This window comes from Haliotis asinina, chromosome 1 (genome assembly GCF_037392515.1).
Source record: "Haliotis asinina isolate JCU_RB_2024 chromosome 1, JCU_Hal_asi_v2, whole genome shotgun sequence".
Lineage (NCBI taxonomy): Eukaryota > Metazoa > Mollusca > Gastropoda > Lepetellida > Haliotidae > Haliotis > Haliotis asinina.
Window position 1 is genome coordinate 17989005 of NC_090280.1, and position 20426 is coordinate 18009430.

Sequence of the window (20426 nt, forward strand, 5' to 3'; positions counted from 1 at the left end):
CATTCAGATTAGGTTTAAACCCTAGTCGCTCACTCCAATATATTGTCACCGTGTGGTGTACGGTGACTGGAAAATTAGCTCATGATTTTGATGAACATTACTTTGAGTTGATGAAGACAAATGAATATGTTGATGAAGACGAAGGCATAGTTTAGTTGTTCAAACTTCTTTAGTTGGTTCCACAAGACATGACAAACAAGTATACATGAATGAGGTGAGCGGACTTTCAGCTCAACCCCAGGGCCTTTCCTGCGAGCGGCATAATCCTGCTCGCGGTCGTCCCTATACAGACAGTCGGAATACCGGACTCCGCACTCACACTCAGTATAGATGTGAGCACACACACATATATATATATATACAGTTTTTAACAACAATGGACAGGCAAAGGTTACACAATGGACAGACAGAGAAACAATAGTACTTCCTTCTAAAGTTGATGTGATGACAGACACAGCCAAGGGGGGTGACCAATAAAGGCTGTTAATGTCATGTGCGGTAATTAATGGGAGTGACCAAGAGGGACAGGGTAGCTGACAAGACAATGTATTCTGCGGTAGTGATAAAGATTAAGAATGCAGATTGAATAATAATTAGATTTCATATGGTCTTGTTACATAGTTTTTGGTGTTTGGAAATATTTGGAAAGTCCTTAAGTAGACACTATAACAATAGAGCTTTGCTGAAACATGCGACCTTCGTGTATGTTTTCTGAATTTTATTCAGCTACAAAGCAAGTTTCGTTTTTAAGAAATGGATACTTCAGAAAGTTATACTATTGCAATTCCCTGTGATCGCCAATACTCGTAGCTCAAGATCATTTTGAGACCAAGATTCAACAAGTAAAACCTGCAGAAAGTGATACATAAAGGGCGAAATTGTTCAAAAAATATGCTTCGTTATGAATCTAACAAACAAGAGGTTGTAGACGCCCAGGCAGGTCTATCTTCTCGCCAAATTTCGGGAAGCCAAATAGGTCTGAGACAAAATTACAGTCATACAGCTCTCGAGGTGTCAGAGGTAAACGATTTACTAATGACTTCCGGCTGATCGTCGAGCCTCGTTGTGAGTCTACTTCAAATGCTGCCAGAGCTTTCGAGACATGTTTCTCTGGTATGTCTAATTTCTGGAACAATGCTCTAACCATTCCTTCCTTCTCCTTCACAAGCTCTTCGTACTGAACGGCAAATATCGGAATCCCACTCTCCCTAAACTCCTTGTATCGCGTCATAAGACCCGCACACAATATCATCCAATGTCCGACAAAGGTGAAGTTTGTGGCAATGTCGTCAAGTGCATGGTCATAACGATCTATGCGTGAAAACATCTTGAACATAGCTCTTCGGAACCCAGGAAAGATCTTTGCGAGAACATCAGAATCGGCAAATACTTTCAGGATTTTTCCTGTTAACTCAGACATTGCAAGGGCCTTGCAAGACATTGCATAAGGTAGGCTGTCTCTGTACAGAAACAGGTGCTTGATTTTAGGAAACATTTCACATATGACCTTAACCTCTGCGAACGTATGGGCACCGACCTTCAGAATAATTCTTTGAGCTCCTGGCAGCGTCTTACACTGCAGTCTGATGACACTTCGCAACAGCTTTCGCATTACCTCTTCCGGGGCGGCTTCTGTCTTACTAGTGATTGTGATAAAACTAACGGCATCAGGTTCTGAGATGGCTATTGTTCCGGGGACTTTCTCAAACACCTGGCTCAGAAGAGTAGAGCCACAGCGTCCAGTGTTTGAGACCCATATGACAGGTACCTGAGGGTCGCCCGTCTCGTCCGCCAGACGATGGAAGGCTTCCATAGGAATGGTGTATAGCTTCTCAGCATTGACATTCTGGGCCCACTTTGTGAAAGGATGTGCGTCGGAGCTGTAGATGTTTACATCAGTGGCTGTTTTAACAAATATGGCCTCTGTTAAAGTGATATTATACAGAGATATTGATGGGTCCAAGAGGATTCGAGGATGGTCAAAGCGTTCATGTGTAGTCCAGAATTCATTTGTATTTGAAGCCGTTAGGTGCGACGTTTTCCTTTTCCAAAGCACGTGTTGCACGTGGACGGCACGTTCATAACACGTGCTGGCAGCTGCACGTTCAGACTGTACTGCACTAATTCTCCAAATAATGCGCTGAAGAACTTTGTATATAGGTGTCAAAATCAGGTATATGATGGAAACGAGGTTGGATGACAGGTCAGAAAACATCTTCTGGTTCCTGAAGAAGACAAAAATATGTCAAGCTTGATATCCATCCTGTGTAGAAAAGTAAATGTTTGCTATTTATGCAAATCAAACTCGGGCCTCTCTCATAACACATGTCGTAAAAGCGGTACTGTTGTCCGGGTGGATTGGTAGTTGGGGATTTCGGGTGGATTGGAAGTGGAGTATTTCCGGTGAATTGGGAGTTGGGCATTTTGGGTGGATTAGTAGTTATGGATTTCTGGTGGATTGGGATTCGGGGATTTCGGGTGGATGGAGTATGGAAGTAACCCAGGCCTTGCACGGTTAACTCTCAAACGTATACCCTGGGCCTCTATTGCAACAAAGCAAAGGGAGCCGTAAACACAATGGTACATTGTTACACTACAAAACGAAAGACCAAACGGTGGCCACTGGTGATGTTTCTGAACATGCTGGATTTGGCTGGCATAGCTTAACACACAGAATGGGGACTGAACCTTAGGGCGAAAAGGACTATGAGATGCATTTTCCTGCAAACTATTGCACACAATACAAACACATCCACCACACACGACAGACAATGCACATACATCCAAACACAAATACACACACACACAATGCACGTCTATCAACGACACACACAATACACATCCACTACACAAACAATGCACACATACACACATCAACGACGGACAGACAGACAGGCAATGCACATACATCCAAACACACACACACGCACGCACGCACACACACACACACACACACACACATACACACACACACATACACGTACGTCCACCAACGTATAGTTAAAATTGCTAGTCTACAGCATGCTTATAGTATGGAGGCTCTCACCAATCATGCAATATCGCCTAACCTAGAAACATTCTCGATTTAAATATGAAAATGGCAAAGTACACATCAGAATAGCAATTAAACTTTGTACTAAACTTTGGCCACAACCTTTTGACTCCACATTTCTGTAACAAAGCGTAAGTGCACCATATTACATAAAGAACACTAGAATTTTCTCCTTCATGAAATACAGTATGACTGGATGTTTGAGGCCAATGATGTACAGAACAGGATGTTAAAGGGGTATACGTTATGTTAAAGGGGTATAAGTTATGTTACAGGGGTATACTTTATGTTAAAGGGGTATACGTTATGTTAAAGGGGTGTAAGTTATGCTAAAGGGGTATACGTTATGTTAAAGGGGTATACGTTATGTTAAAGGGGTTACCACATGAACACTTACTTTGCTGCAACAGGAATAACCCCAATCATTTAAATTAATAAAGGCATTATACGCTTATATATCAAATAGAAAACCAAAAGCACCCCAAACGCTCGTTTGATCAAATTTAGCTAAAGTCTCTTTCATTCTCCAGGGGTGGCGGTAAGAGCGTTTGCCTGTCACTTTGGAGACTCGGTTCAGATTCCCGACAATGGCACAATGTGCAAAACCTTCGTCTGGCATCCCCTGTGTGGTAGTACTGTGTTAGTCGTGTGTTACAGACAGAGATAAGTATCATCATGACCAAGAACTTGTGGAATTGAACTTCTTTTATTTCAACTTCCATTTGTAACGCTGGTTTTGTAAAGGGGATTAATTTCCTCGACAATAGGATATTGTTTCCGTTGAATAAATTGAAATAAACTGGCAGTATATATGCCCATTTACAGAATATGGTTAAGATGATTATCCAGAAACGTGGCAGTGGGAATCGCATCATCTAAGACGAGACATAAAGAAGAATCATCGGCAAGAAGTCGAATATTGCTCACCTCTATAAACTGAAAACAGAAACAGTCCTAACACTGATCCTTGAGGTATCCCTGACCTTGGTTTCCGTTAGTAATTTCCGTTTATACCGTGCGCCGTAAGTTTGACTAAGATGCCTCTCTGCCATAACTTTATCAAAAGCTTTACTTGCATCTCACTTACATAGTGACTCGGCGAATATGATTTTACGCCGCTCGTAGCAATATCCGAGCAACATCACGACAGGAGACACCAGAAATGGGCTCCATACAATGTACCCATCTGGGGAATCGTACCCCGGTCTTCAGCACAACGGGCGGGTGTTGTAACCATAAGGCTCTCCCTCATGTGATTACAATGATAGACATATATTTCATGTACCTAAATACCATTCTGTCCATCGTATTTTAAATCAAGTCTATTAAAATGAATGATACTAATTTTTCACCAGAAAATCTGTGCCACAAGTGTTCGTCAGGGTGGTGAACTTAAATCTTACTCATCTGTCTTCAAATGTGATCAAGGTACCAGTTACCTTCACATTTGAAATGGAGTTTCCATAGCGTTTTAATAGCTCAAGTTGACTGGGACCGAACAATCGTGGCGGTTGGTTTGAAGTTTAACTCCGCACTATTCCAGCTATATGGCGAAAAATGTACATTCTGCCAATGTGGAGAATCGAACCCGTGTCCTCAGAGTGACGAGCCATTATAACCATTAGGCTACCGCACAGCCCCAGGTGATATTTGTTTGGACATAGACGTAAAAGCGTCTCCGAGAGAACGGAAGTTTTTATCAGGGCAGATTGAAGTAATCACATGTTTCAAATCCAAATTCGTTTAACGATTCAACTTTTGCATGTAACCTTGCTCAGCCACATAGGCTTTCCTGAGATTTAGGGTAATTTAGTCGCAATAACGTTATAAAGTTGTTCGTTTAGTGTTTGCGATCGCTCGTTATTGTCATATGTGTATGTTGCATTAATAAACATGATAAATTGTTGGTATAGCTGTCGATAATGGTGTAATTTATATAAATTAGCCAGTTACATCGTTCGCCCAGGTCGGCTACGCTCGAGGAGGAACGACTCGGCTCGGCTTTTATAGGCAATCCAGGCAAAGAGGGTTTAACAATAACAGTGACTCGACAAATCTATGCTACAAGACCGAACCATTACCGTTCGCCAAGCCCTGTCCATTAAAAAAGCTCTAAGTGATGTAGACACCTTCATCGGATTCTGAATCCCTAATCTCCCGGACCTCCTTATCAACTGAATGAGTTATTTGCTTCTCTCAAATTATGTATTTTCAGAGACTGGGCGTAAGTCTATAAAACCGCCACCACCCCTGCCTCGTCCGACTGCACGTAAAAAATGGCTGTAAGTTGCAGTCGGTACAAAGTTCACTCACCACCAAGTTCTCGGATACAGTCTGCAGCTTACAGAGGAAAATACAGCAATCCAAATTACTGTTCCTGTATTGTAGAGGAGCCAGGGGTTCACAGGTCACAAGCCCAGATTATCCCAGTATAAAGCGACTATTCATGCCTCGCCTGGACTCTTTCTTAACCGTAGGCACAATACACGCCTAGTCACCTATATCCCTGCACTGTCATGGCGGCTAGTGCATAATTGATTGCGGGAAGAGGTAAACAAGCTTATCCGTAGTTCTGGAGACTAGACTTGCACAAGTCTCCAAGGTAATAATTAACAGTGTAAAAGAAAATTTATCAAATAGATTAAAAGAAAAAAATAACAGACTGGGGTCCTTGTATTGCCTGCTTGTCTAGACTTGCCTCTTTAAAGGACAGAATTACTATACAAGCATCGGCTTAGCAGTCAGTGCAGTATGTACTGTCAGAAGACAAGATTTTCCTTTTCACCAAGCATTTCCCATGATTGAAACGCTCTAAATAGAGCAAATCTACAATAGCCTCGGGTTCTGAATCCTTCAACGGGGCGCTTTTTCAGTTTACAGAAACTCGCAAATATCGGAGTCAAAATTGTTCTTCAGTACCCCATACTTGTTATAAAAGTCGACTTACGGAATCGGATGGTCAGGCTCGCTGGCATGGTTGACACATTCCACCTATCCCAAATGTGATCGATGCTCATCATGTTGATCACTGGAATGTGTGGCCCAGACTCGATTATTTACGCAACTCTGCCATCTAGTGTGCACTCAAAAGAACCCACGCATCCGTTGCTATTTGACCAGATGGTGGCCACATGAATACGTGCAAACACCTATAGTTGCAGGTACAGCAACGTGCAGTAAACCTGGACAAAGTACAGTGACTATGTGTCCCAGTTCACTCGCTGTGAATTGGTTACCTCGTTAGGATGAGAGAGCCACAATAAACGCTGTGCGCCTAGTGGCAGTAAGAGTTGTATACTCCCCAGGAAGTCGAGATTGATAATACGACGTGACGCTGAGATTTACAGCCAATGATCGAGGGAAACAAATAGCAGCGCCTTGAGCAAGAGGTAGTTGCATGGATATGCCCGCTATATAAATATCCAATAATGATAATAAACATAGCTGGGATATATCTGAGTGCGGTGTAAAACTCACTCCAAAAACGTACCGAATTTCACTTTAAACAAAAAAGTAAATCGAATAAAGTGAAATTAAGATTGCGAAACCTCATCATTTTATCTTGTCAAATGAACATTTAAATTTCAGGATTTTAATCATCTTAAGATGAAATTTGTTTCACAAACGATCATTGTTTCAAACCGCTATATTTGTTTGTATTACAAGCGTTTGTGCACATAAAATGAAATACTGAGAACTAGTTGAGTTGGTCTAAGTTAATACTAATCACGTACCACACAGGCATTTGTTTCACAGCTCCTCCTACTGCCCTCACCACCTTGCAACATAAACCAATAGAAACAGTTTGAATCAATGATCGTTTGTTAAACATTCATCCTAAGTTGAATAAAATTCTTAGACTTAAATTTTCAATTGGCAAGGTAAGATTATGAGGATTCGCAATCTTAATTTCACTTACTTTTCTGTTTAAAGTGAAATTCATCGCACGTTTTCACTGCAAACTGACTATAATGTGACTCAACAAAATGTAAATTTATCTCTTAAATCCACTTGATCTGCATCTTGAGTTCATTTTCTAAATATCATTCAGCTATGTAGTGAGGTTTGTTTCGCAGAATAGACATATTTCATAAAATGGTAGTATTGCTCTTCATACCGATCGTCGATCTTCCGAGCATGTGTTTATTTTGTAAAGGTGTGTGACGAACGCTTTTGATGAAGGAATGTGTTTCTAATAGACAGCAGGTTGTAGACGCCCAGGCAGGTCTATCTTCTCGCCAAATCTCGGGAAGCCATATCGGTCTAGAACGATATTACCGTCGGCCAACTCTCGTGGTGTCAGGGGAAATCGTGTTCCTGTTGACTTCCGACTGATCCATGAACCTCGTTGTGAGTCTACTTCAAATGCTGCCAGGGCTTTAGTGACATGTTTCTCTGGTATGTCTAATTTCTGGAACAATGCTCTAACCATTCCTTCCTTCTCCATTACAAGCTCTTCGTACTTAACGGCAAATATTGGAATCCCACTCTTTCTAAACTCCTTGTATCGCATCATAAGACCCGCACACAATATCATCCAATGTCCGACAAAGGTCATATTTGATGCAATGTTGTCAAGTGCATGGTCATAACGATCTATGCGTGAAGACATCTTGTACCTAGCTCTTCGGAACCCAGGAAAGATCTTTGCGAGAAAATCAGAATCGGCAAATGCTTTCAGGATTTTTCCTGTTAACTCAGACATTGCAAGGGCCTTGCAAGACATTGCATAAGGTAGGCTGTCTCTGTACAGAAACAGGTGCTTGATTTTAGGAAACATTTCACATATGACCTTAACCTCTGCGAACGTATGGGCACCGACCTTCAGAATAATTCTTTGAGCTTCTGGCAGCGTCTTACACTGCAGTCTGATGACACTTCGCAACAGCTTTTGCATTACCTCTTCCGGGGCGGCTTCTGTCTTACTAGTGATTGTGATCAAACTAACGGCATCAGGTTCTGAGATGGCTATTGTTCCGGGGACTTTCTCAAACACCTGGCTCAGAAGAGTACAGCCACAGCGTCCAATGCTTGACAGCCATATACTAGTAACAGGTACCTGAGGGTCGCCCGTCTCGTCCGCCAGACGATGGAAGGCTTCCATAGGAATGGTGTATAGCTTCTCAGCATTGACATTCTGGGCCCACTTTGTGAAAGGATGTGCGTCGGAGCTGTAGATATCAACATCAGTGGCTGTTTTAACAAATATGACCTCTGTTAAAGTGATATTATACAGAGATACTGATGGGTCCAAGAGGATTCGAGGATGGTCAAAGCGTTCATGTGTAGTCCAGAATTCATTTGTATTTGAAGCCGTTAGGTGCGACGTTTTCCCTTTCCAAAGCACGTGTTGCACGTGGACGGCACGTTCATAACACGTGCTGGTAGCTGCACGTTCAGACTGTACTCCAGTAATTCTCCAAATAGTGCGCTGAAGGGCTTTGTATATAGGTGTCAAAATCAGGTATATGATGGAAACGAGGTTGGATGACAGGTCAGAAAACATCTGGTTTCTGGGAAAGATAAAAATATGTCAAGCTTGTGCCCGAAACGTATGTTTACTGTACATGGAAATTTAAGAAAAAAAACCCTTCCCTCTTAACACACACTGTAAAAGTTGTACTGTATTACGTCCCATTCTAATACTTCATCACGGACTGGTGACAACGTGAGTGACTTGGTGCTCAGCAGGGTTTCAGTGTCATGGCATGTCAGCTTGATGATGGAGAGTTGAGGATTTCCGGTGTATTGTGCAATTGGGATGTGTTAGTAGTTGGGGATTTCGTCAGATTTGGGAGTTTCCGGTGGATTGAGAATTATGGATTATCAAAGTAATCAATGTCTTACTTGCTTAACACATAAGCACTTACTTTACTTCAATGGGAACAATCCCAATCATTTAAATCGGTAAAGGTAGTATGCGTTGTCACGGGATTCTACATGCCCAAATCTACGAGTTAACATGCCTTTGGGGATACTCTATTATGCATCCCAGTGAACGCCCAGTTAGGCAGATATGGGTTATTCCGACACATGCTATTTGCAACTGTGTACATTTTATGGATACACTGACCTCTATTCTACCTGGAACCCCTTGTCTCTGGCTTCTTCGTGGAACCCCTTGTGACTGTAGTCTACATAGAACCCCATGTCACTGTCGCCGTTCGATGTGGAACCCATCGAACGCCTTATCGCTGTCGTCTACGTGGAACTCCTTGTCACTGGCGTCTAAATGGAACCCCTTGTCGCTGGCGTCTACATGGAATTCCTTGTCACTGGCTTCAACGTGGAATCCCTTGTCACTGGCTTCAACGTGGAATCCCTTGTCACTGGCGTCTACATGGAATTCCTTATCACTAGCGTCTACATGGAATTCCTTGTCACTAGCGTCTACATGGAATTCCTTGTCACTAGCGTCTACATGGAATTCCTTGTCACTAGCGTCTACATGGAACCCCTTGTCACTAGCGTCTACATGGAACCCCTTGTTACTGGCGTCTAAATGGAACCCCTTGTTACTGGCGTCTACATGGAACCCCTTATCACTGGCGTCTACATGGAACCCCCTGTCACTAGCGTCTACATGGAATCCCTTGTCACTGGCGTCTACATGGAATTCCTTGTCGCTGGCGTCTACATGGAATTCCTTGTCACTGGCTTCAACGTGGAATCCCTTGTCACTGGCTTCAACGTGGAATCCCTTGTCACTGGCGTCTACATGGAATTCCTTATCACTAGCGTCTACATGGAATTCCTTATCACTAGCGTCTACATGGAATTCCTTGTCACTAGCGTCTACATGGAATTCCTTGTCACTGGCTTCTACAAGCAATTCCTTGTCACTAGCGTCTACATGGAATCCCTTGTCACTGGCTTCAACGTGGAATCCCTTGTCACTAGCGTCTACATGGAATTCCTTGTCACTAGCGTCTACATGGAACCCCTTGTCACTAGCGTCTACATGGAACCCCTTGTTACTGGCGTCTAAATGGAACCCCTTGTTACTGGCGTCTACATGGAACCCCTTATCACTGGCGTCTACATGGAACCCCCTGTCACTAGCGTCTACATGGAATCCCTTGTCACTGGCGTCTACATGGAATTCCTTGTCGCTGGCGTCTACATGGAATTCCTTGTCACTGGCTTCAACGTGGAATCCCTTGTCACTGGCTTCTACGTGGAATCCCTTGTCACTGGAGTCTACATGGAATTCCTTATCACTAGCGTCTACATGGAATTCCTTGTCACTAGCGTCTACATGGAATTCCTTGTCACTGGCTTCTACATGAAATCCCCTGTCACTGGCTTCTACATGAAATCCCTTGTCACTGGCGTCTACATGGAACCCCTTGTTGCTGCCGTCGACATGGAACCCCTTGTCACTGGCGTCTACATGGAACCCCTTGTTACTGGCGTCTACATGGAACCCCTTGTCACTGGCATCTACATGGAACCCCTTGTTACTGGCGTCTACATGGAACCCCTTGTCACTGGCGACTACATAGAATTCCTTGTCACTAGCGTCTACATGGAATTCCTTGTCACTGGCTTCTACATGGCATACCTTGTCACTGACTTCTACGTGGAACTCCTTGTCACTGGCGACTCCATGGAATTCCTTGTCACTGGCTACTACATGGAACCCCCTGTCACTGGCTTCTACATGGCATACCTTGTCACTGACTTCTACGTGAAACTCCCTGTCACTGGCGACTCCATGGAACTCCTTGTCACTGACTTCTACGTGGAACCCCCTGTCACTGGCTTCTACATGGCATACTTTGTCACTGACTTCTACTTGGAACCCCCTGGCACTGGCTTCTACATGAAATCCCTTGTCACTGACTTCTACGTGGGACCCCCTGGCACTGGCTTCTACATGGCATACCTTGTCACTGACTTCTACGTGGAACCCCCTGGCACTGGCGTCTACATGGCATACCTTGTCACTGACTTCTACGTGGAACACCTTGTCACTGGCTTCTACATGAAATCCCTTGTCACTGACTTCTACGTGGAACCCCCTGGCACTGGCGTCTACATGGAACCCCTTGTTGCTGGCGTCGACATGGAACCCCTTGTCACTGGCGTCTACATGGAACCCCTTGTTTCTGGCGTCTACATGGAACCCCTTGTTACTGGCGTCTACATGGAATCCCTTGTTACTGGCGTCTACATGGAACCCCTTGTCACTGGCGACTACATAGAACCCCTTGTCACTGGCGACTACATAGAATTCCTTGTCACTAGCGTCTACATGGAATTCCTTGTCACTATCGTCTACATGGCATACCTTGTCACTGACTTCTATGTGGAACCCCCTGTCACTGGCTTCTACATGGCATACCTTGTCACTGACTTCTACGTGGAATTCCTTGTCACTAGCGTCTACATGGCATACCTTGTCACTGACTTCTACGTGGAACTCCTTTTCACTGGCTACTACATGGAACCCCCTGTCACTGGCTTCTACATGAAATCCCTTGTCACTGACTTCTATGTGGAACCCCCTGTCACTGGCTTCTACATGAAATCCCTTGTCACTGACTTTTACGTGGAACCCCTTGTCAGTGGCTTCTCCTAGTCATCAAATTACCACTGTACGTCCCAATTAACGTCCTTGTGGTTTAATTATTTATTTAATTATCTAAACACTACCCGGGAAGTCATTCAGCCGCAAAAGCAACGGCCTACACACTTTTGTCCACTTCCCGGGCGGACACCAAGAGGCAATTATTTGGATATAAACGTAAAAGCTTCTCCTTGCGAACGAAAGTTTGTATCAAGTCAGATTGAAGTGATCGTACGTTTCAAATTTTTATACGTTTAACTATTCCACTTTTACACGTAACCTTGCTCAGCCACGCAGGCCTTCCTGAGGTTTAGGTGAATTTAGTAGCAGTGACGTTATCATGATGCTCGTTTGGTGTTTGCGATTGTTTGTTGTTGTCACGTGTGTATGTTGCATTAATGAACTGTTGGCTTAGTTGTTGTTAATGGTGTAATTTATATAAATTAGCCTTCCTCGGGATCCGAATCCCACATCTCACTGGGATCCTTTCAAATTTAAAAAAAAAAATATTTGTTCCTCTTAGGTTATGTATTTTCACGGACGGGGCGCAGGTCTATAAAATCGCCACCATAATGATGCTTTCATGGTCTCTCATCCGACAGTACATAAAAAAAGGCTGTAGGTTTCAGTCGATGCAAAGTTCACTCACCAACTTTGAAGAAGCACTCGGATACAGGCTGCTTACAGGTGATTTATACAGGGGTCCAAGCTGCCCTGAGGACCAGGGGTTCAGAGGTCACAAGTCAGATTATCCCAGCATCGGTGAGTATAAAGCGACTATTCATGCCTCGCCTGGGCTCTTTCATAACAACCACAATACACGCCCAGTCAGCTGTATCCCAGAACTGTCATGGCGGATAGTGAATTATTGATTGTGGGAAAAGGTAAATAAACTTGTCGGTTGTACTGGAGACTAGACTTGCATTATCGTATGGTGGGACATGCATAACCGGGCATGGTGTGATATGCATAACGCTGTATGGTGTGATATGCATAACGCTGCATGATGTGATATGCATAACGGGGTATGGTCAGACATGCATAACGGGGTATGTGGGATATGCATAAGGGAGTATGGTGGGACGTGCATAACCGGGTATGGTGGGATATGCATAAGGGAGTATGGTGGGACGTGCATAACCGGGTATGGTGGGATATGCATAAGGGAGTATGGTGGGACGTGCATAACCGGGTATGGTTAGACATGCATAAGGGAGTATGGTGGGACATGCATAACGGGGTATGGTGGGATATGCATAAGGGAGTATGGTGGGACATGCATAACCGGGTATGGTGGGACGTGCATAAGGGAGTATGGTGGGACGTGGATAACCGGGTATGGTGGGATATGCATAAGGGAGTATGGTGGGACATGCATAACGGGGTATGGTGGGACATGCATAACGGAGTATGGTGGTATATGCATAAGGGAGTATGGTGGGACGTGCATAACGGGGTATGGTGGGACATGCATAATGGTGTATGGTGGGACATGCATAACGGGGTATAGTGGGATATGCATACCCTAGTATGGTGCTACATGCATAACCGGGTATGGTGGAATATGCATACCGGGGTATGGTGGGAATGCATAACGGTGTATAGTGGGACATGCATAACGGGGTATGGTGGGATATGCATAACCGGGTATGGTGGGATATGAATAACAGGGTATGGTCAGACATGCATAACGGGATATGAAAGCATAATGCTGCCACTCTGGGAATAACAAAGATTATAAACAAATGTCTCATAACACCTTAATGATTTTCCCTATCGCCACGTGTTGCTCATGATTAAAACGCTCCACATAGAGCAAGTCTACACCATCCTCGGACTTTGAATACCTCAAAGGGGCGCTTTTTGCTTTACAAAAACCCGCGAAGATCAGGACCAGAATTGATCTTCAGTGCTTGTCACAAAAGGCGAGAAATGGGATCGAGTGGTCACGCTCGCTGACTTGATTCACACGTCACCGTATCCCAAATGTGATCGAGGCTCATGATATTGATCACTGGATCGTATGGTCCAGACTCGATTATTTACGCATCTCTGCCATATAGCTGGAATATATCTGCTTGCGGTGTAAAACTAAACTCACTCCAAACAGGTGATAACTAATGTGACTTAACAAAATGTACATTTATCTCTGAAGTTCACTTCATCCATGTGTTAAGTTTATTTTCTGAATTTTATTCAGCTATTTAGTGAGTTTTGTTTTACATACTGATCGTCCATCGTCCGAGCGATAGGATAATTTTGTGATTGTTTTGGAAAACTATAATGGGCGCTGTTGGTGAAGGAAATATGTTTTGTACTAAGTCTAATAGACAGCAGGTTGTAGACGCCCAGGCAGGTCTATCTTCTCGCCAAATCTCGGAAAGCCATAGCGTTCTAGAACGATATTACCGTCGGCCAACTCTCGTGGTGTCAGGGGAAATCGTGTTCCTGTTGACTTCCGGCTTATCGACGAACCTCGTTGTGAGTCTACTTCAAATGCTGCCAGAGCTTTCAAGACATGTTTCTCTGGTATGTCTAATTTCTGGAACAAGGCTCTAACCATTCCTTCCTTTTCCTTTACAAGCTCTTCGTACTGAACGGCAAATATCGGAATCCCACTCTCCCTAAACTCCTTGTATCTCGCCATAAGACCCGCACACAATATCATCCAGTGCCCGATAAAGGTCATCTTTGAAGCAATGTCGTCAAGTTCATGGTCATAACGATCTATACGTGTAAACAGTTTGTACATATTCCTTCGGGTTCCTGGAAAGATCTTTGCTAGAAAATCGGAATCGATAAATCCTTTTAAGAATTTACCTCTTAACTCAGACATTGGAAGTGCCTTGGAAGACACTGCATAAGGTAGGCTGTCTCTGTACAGAAAAAGGTGTTTGACTTTAGGAAACATTTGACATATGACCTTGACCTCTGCAAAAGTGAATGCGGCGACCTTCATAATAATTCTTTGAGCTCCTGGAAGCGTCTTACACTGCAGTCTGATGACACTTCGCAGCAGCTTAAGAACATCCTCTTCCGGGGAGGCTTCCATCTTACTTAGCATTGTGACATTAGTAACAGCGTCAGGTTCTCCGAGGGTTATTGTTCCGGGGACTATCTCAAACACCTGGCTCAGAAGAGTAGAGCCACAGCGTCCAATGCTTGACAGCCATATGACAGGTACCTGAGGGTCGCCCGTCTCGTCCGCCAGACGATGGAAGGCTTCCATAGGAATGGTGTATAGCTTCTCAGCATTGACAGCCTGGGCCCACTTCATGAAAGGATGTGCGTCGGAGCTGTAGATATCAACATCAGTGGCTGTTTTAACAAATATAGCCTCTGTTAAAGTGATGTTATACAGAGATACTGATGGGTCCAAGAGGATTCGAGGATGGTCAAACCTTTCGTGTGTAGTCCAGAATTCATTTGTATTTGAAGGCGTCATGTGAGACACTTTCCTTTTCCAAAGCACATGTTGCACGTGGACGGCACGTTCATAGCACGTGCTGGTAGCTGCACGTTCAGACTGTACCCCAGTTATTCTCCAAATAAGGTCCTGAAGAACTTTGTATATAGGTGTCAAAATCAGGAAGAAGATGGAAACGAGGCTGGATGACAAGTCAGAAAACATCTTCTGGTTTCTGGGGAAGATAAAAACATGTTCTTATTATCCTGCATGTACACACGAAAAGGAAACGGGAATAATAAACACACCGGTCTGTTTTATAACACATATTGTGAAATTCTGAATTCTTATTCAAAGCATTCTGAATCACGGGCTGGTGACAACGTGATTGACTTGGTGCTCAGCAGGATGTCAGCGTCACGGCATGTCAACTGGATGGAAGGAAATGGGAGGGTGAGTGAGTGAGTCAAGAATTAACGTCACATCAGCAATATTTCAACCATATAGTGACGGCCGAAATTCACAATTTATGAAAAGATATGAAAATACTTTACAAAGAGATGTCATCGGAGGACAGTACAGCAAGAAGAATACCACACATGTGTAAAACTAGTTTGTGAGCATGTCACAAATTAAACAATCAAATGACGAAGGGGCAGGAGTCATCATGCATGCGACGACAATTTTAACCTCTGTTCCTTTGTATTAATTATCATCAGCATTCATTAGTGCTTGTATTGTGTATATGTTTGTGAATTTTTGAGACCGTTTTTGATACAAAAAGAATTTCCGTCGGGATAATAGGGTTATATCTTATCTTATGTTATGGATATGGGGCAGATGGGCGCCAAAAACAGCTCGAATTGTCCAGAACTTCTTAAATGCTCACGACTTCCAAAATGTTCCATGGCCAGCACGCTCACCAGACGCAAACCCCATACAGCAATTGTGGGATCGCCTGAATCGCCAGGTGAGAAGACGTCCTCGAACCCCAGCGAAACGACGAGAACTTGCGGACGCTCTCAGGAACAAGTGGAATGGAATTCCGAATGAGGTCATTAATAAGGGTGATCACTTTGTTTTTCCCAGAAGTTTAGCTGTAATGTTGCTCAGTAAAAGCAATGTATGCTTACAGTCAATACCGAAAAGGGAAAAACATTCCTCCCACCTTGTTTGTTCAAGCTAAAGGCTCAATAATCTGCCCGCTACAAAAATCTACTTTAATTCTCCTGGGCGGTAAGGTAACCAAATGGTAAATCATATAGGGGTCAACAAAATGAATAGATGTATGATCACGGACTTAGCACAAACAGCACGTGTCCATGACATGTCAACGCGTGAATAGGTGTATATATCCTGTCACCGTGTATTCTGTAAATATTAGGATGTAATAAGCGGATGACTTGAGAAATAATTTCAAAGGATTGACAGATCGAACGGTCGGACGAATGAATGTCTTATTTGCTCCAGAACATCAAAACATGTAACTATTGAATTCAATAACAGAATACTCGACAGACATATTTCTCACATGTTGATAGTTGGGGTTACGGAGAAAAACGGGCCCCCCAAAAACGAGAGAACTTGCGGACGCTCTCAAGAACGGGTGCAATAGGATTCCGAATGACGTCATTAATAAGGGTGATCACTTTCTTTTGCCCACAAGTTTAGCTGTGATGTTGTTGAGTGTGGTGTTAAACAACAACCAACCAACCGATGGGAGTTGGTGGATTGGGTGGATTGTATGTGGAGGTCTTCTATGCATAACATTTCAACGCTTACTTTTGGAATAATATTGATTATTCAGATCAGTAAAAGCAATGTATGCTTACAGTCAATACCGAAAAGGGAAAACAATTTCTCCGCCGCCCCCCCCCCCTCAACCAGCCCCCTCCTCCTCTCCCCCCCCCCCTCCAGATGGGTGGAAAGATCATCAATACATGTTACTATGTAACTATTGAATTCAATAACAGAATGCTCAACAGACACATTTCTCAGATGTTGATAGTTGGGGTTACGGAGAAAAACGGGCCCCCCAAAATCGAGAGAACGAACACCCTGCAGGAGAAAACGGTCTCCGAACCATGAGAAAAATGTCTCTATGCCAAGAGAATAGGTGCACAAAGATCGAAGAAGATGACATGACTATATATATCCTAAATAAGGGAGATTTATTCCATTGTGGATATGCTAGTAAAAAATGATTTATTGGCTTTTCTTTCCTTTCGAGTTTCGATATCCACAATTTAATCTTTGAACACCGACATAATCCTTTCCCAGTCGGCGGCCGCTGCTGTTGGGGAAGTGATGACAGACACACTTGACCCTGATCAGACAGTCGGTACCCATTTATTTCACTTTAAGAAAGAATTGAAACACTGTTTGAAAGATCCTATTGCAATTATCTCTTTAGTACACGTATAACCATATTTATTATAAATAACAAGAAACTATGTACAAATATAGCATTATAATATACATTGCAAAATACAACAATTCCACTTGTTTCACTTCCATGCACATATTACATAACATTTTATACATTTGTCATATCAGACCTTCATTTATGTAGCTGAGTATTTACTCCAGACAGGAGAAACGCCAACTAGCAACCTTTGTTCCTTGTAACATATGTTATATTTGGGATTAGACTTCCTAAACAAAAGTACAAATTAGTCCTTTCTTGAGTTGAGTAATTATACTTGTCATAAATACATTCATTAACTGACCACCAGCTGAATGACAAAAAGCAGGTGTAGGTTCATACCACCAAACTCGGGTCACAACAAGGAAGTAGTATTCGCTGTATTGCATGCAATTGTTATTGCCTGACACTGGGCCGACACCGTTTTGGCCGGGCAGACACTGTTTTGAGGATACGAACGGAACTACATTGTAACATAACTAGGTACGAGCATATGCTGTGTGATTAGGTTAAAAAAGGATTATACCCACTTACCAAAGAAAATTTTCAGATTTTTCTAGTAGTAACAAAATGTTTGTTATTAGTTTGTGGATTCAAATTAATCAAATATGTGTTTTTATTATCATAGATTATACTGTTTATAAAAAATGCTAGGGCTTACACATGATTTTTGCTATGAAAGTCGGTCTACACCTCAGTACTATCTAAATATAAAGTTTTGCAATCTAGCGGACTTATAGAAAAGAAATGACTTGCTACGTGTCTGCAGACATATTAGTTTTACGAGAAAAAAACACAAAAAACGGGATTTGGATATGTCACTATATCATCCAGACATCAGAAAATCTGAAAAGCCTACACTGCTGGGATACTTTATCACCACGGATATTTTCATATACGTGTAACGGCATATGATGGACTTCCACTTTTCCCACTGTTTAGGTGGAAGAAATTCTGACAAGATGGACAATATCCCAGTCGCTGTGTCCGTCGCGGTCGCGGAAGCAGGTGCTCACCAACGCGCAGCTTGGTTTGGTAATTAGAGCGTCGCTCTGTGTCAGTGGCTCTTTAAACCATGAGCCTGCCCCGCCGCCCCGCCGCCCCGAAACTATGACTAACAACTCTGTCTCTCATGATTTTCCCTTTCGCCCATCTCACAGGGGCTTGTATTGCTGAAAACAAAACATCCTGGGTCCATCAAGCCGACACTGATATCCTGGGTCCAACAAGCCTACACTCATGGACATCAGTGTCGACTTGTTGGACATATCAGTGTAGGCTTGCTGGACCCAGAATGTTTTATTTTCAGCAATATAAGCCCCTGTGGCCTATCTTACCATGATCAGGGATAATCTACCTCTATATGTAGTCTCCCTGCTATGATGAACAAGCTCTAAGCGTTGCAAGTCTACGCTGTCATCGGGTTTTGAATCCCACATATCACGGGCCTCCTTTCTATTTATAAAGAATATTTGTTTCTTATACGGCAACTAGATCCAAAAGAAAACAGTGTCACTCGTCCCAGTCCCCGCCCGACCGTCAAAAAGACCTGTAAAGTTCCAGTCGTTATAATTTGTTCCCCAAACATTGTCATCACTCACCAACTGATGAAGCACTTGGAGATAAAGGGTGGAGCTTCGTGATTAAACAATCCAAGCCACTCTTCTTTACCGCAGAGGACCTAGCGTGTCAGGGGTCGCATGCAGGTAGTCCTCGCCATTAGCAAGGGTCCACGTGACTTGTAGGTATGGGTTACGAAAATAGCGATATCCAGGCAGGGGAGATAATCGAAACAGCTTTTTTAGAAAACGGGGTAAAACGTTTACGCGCACCTGTAACGTTGTTTTTAAAGTGCACGTCTGTAAAAATTGTCACAGTTAAAAGAATTATCCAGCTTCAAATTGCACTAGTAATTGTAGTTTTTGAACGTGTCGAAATATAAATGGAAAGGAAAGTATCTTCCCATTGCGATGACGCGACATACAGGTCCTGCTTGATAAAAAATTGTATTTGTCAACAAGCGTTGATATATCATCTCTAGTGCGAAATAGGTGAGTGACAAGATATTTCATACTTGCGATATGATGTATCTTGAACTAATGAACGAATATAAACCATTTACTACGGCCGATCAATCCTATTTTAACACATATTTGGGGTAAATAAATAGCGTGCACACTGAGTTGACATACTCTTTATGAAATTGACATGGCTATCAAAAATATGATTGAGATACTGTTAGTATACACATGTTAGTAACATTTGAAAGTTGACCATTACGACATTTTATGTATTGTATCCATTTTCATTAGCATGGGTTGACCAAACGAAGAGAAGAAAGAGAAAAAAACCCAGGCTACTTACGTTTTGCAGAGTGACACAGATTGGTCGCCAGTGTTATTGAGATTTTCATGATTAACATGCAACTTGAACTGTGTGTTGTTGTTAGGAGCCCCCAGGATCATTGCAACTGAAACTGTATTTGCTGGAAACTATTTGCATAAGTATTTATCATCGCATCCAAAACAGACCTCGACCCTGACCTCTAAATATTAGATATCGTGTCAATCCATCATGTATGAGATATTGGAAATGATATAAAACGGCTTAGCTAAGATTTGTTTATTTTACTGGGGCCAAGTTTAGGTTTCAACCCCGACACATATGCTGAACCACAAAAGCAATGTCGCACAGATGGCGATTTCTTGAAGCACACACTTATTCACACTCAGTGACAACAAGAGCGGAGGACTGACTATAAATAATCTGACAATTATGATCAACACATTTCCGGGATTCACACTTCGAGTTCACACAAACAAAATCACCAAAAATGGTATCATTACGATACCCTAACGTCAGCACTGTGTATGGCGTGCGTGTACATCAATGAAAGCGTTGCATCATTTGTACTTTGAATGAATTAGCCGTTTGATGATGGCCATTGACTCTTGGGCCCATGCTCTGCGAA

The 20426-nt window shown here is 42.9% G+C and overlaps 5 protein-coding genes across 6 annotated transcripts; 1 reads left to right on the top strand and 4 right to left on the bottom strand.

The window, feature by feature from the left end:
• Positions 1–150: 150 nt before the first annotated feature.
• Positions 151–5592, bottom strand: LOC137287617 (uncharacterized). 2 transcript variants are annotated; one of them, XM_067820005.1, is made up of 2 exons: positions 5366–5592; positions 151–2225 (listed from the first exon to the last, which is right to left on the bottom strand). In XM_067820005.1, exon 2 carries the CDS (start codon positions 2213–2215, stop codon positions 908–910), a length of 1308 nt encoding a protein of 435 aa, XP_067676106.1. In that variant the 5' UTR covers positions 2216–2225; positions 5366–5592; the 3' UTR covers positions 151–907. The 2 variants fall into 2 exon arrangements, with proteins under 2 accessions (XP_067676106.1, XP_067676100.1); XM_067819999.1 differs by having other exon boundaries at positions 157–3171; positions 5366–5568.
• A 1652-nt stretch (positions 5593–7244) lies between these two features.
• LOC137293591 (uncharacterized) lies at positions 7245–8558 on the bottom strand. The gene has a single exon (XM_067824267.1). It carries the CDS (start codon positions 8556–8558, stop codon positions 7245–7247), a length of 1314 nt encoding a protein of 437 aa, XP_067680368.1.
• A 645-nt stretch (positions 8559–9203) lies between these two features.
• On the bottom strand, positions 9204–10420 carry LOC137254851 (17S U2 SnRNP complex component HTATSF1-like). The gene is made up of 2 exons (XM_067792561.1): positions 10399–10420; positions 9204–10306 (listed from the first exon to the last, which is right to left on the bottom strand). The coding sequence occupies exons 1-2, from the start codon at positions 10418–10420 to the stop codon at positions 9204–9206; spliced, it is 1125 nt and encodes a 374-aa protein (XP_067648662.1).
• Positions 10419–11636, top strand: LOC137255009 (uncharacterized). The gene has a single exon (XM_067792573.1). The coding sequence runs from the start codon at positions 10419–10421 to the stop codon at positions 11634–11636; it is 1218 nt and encodes a 405-aa protein (XP_067648674.1).
• A 2115-nt stretch (positions 11637–13751) lies between these two features.
• On the bottom strand, positions 13752–19188 carry LOC137293759 (uncharacterized). Its single transcript, XM_067824515.1, has 2 exons — positions 19057–19188; positions 13752–15265 (listed from the first exon to the last, which is right to left on the bottom strand). The coding sequence occupies exon 2, from the start codon at positions 15253–15255 to the stop codon at positions 13948–13950; it is 1308 nt and encodes a 435-aa protein (XP_067680616.1). The 5' UTR covers positions 15256–15265; positions 19057–19188; the 3' UTR covers positions 13752–13947.
• Between the last annotated feature and the right edge of the window lie 1238 nt (positions 19189–20426).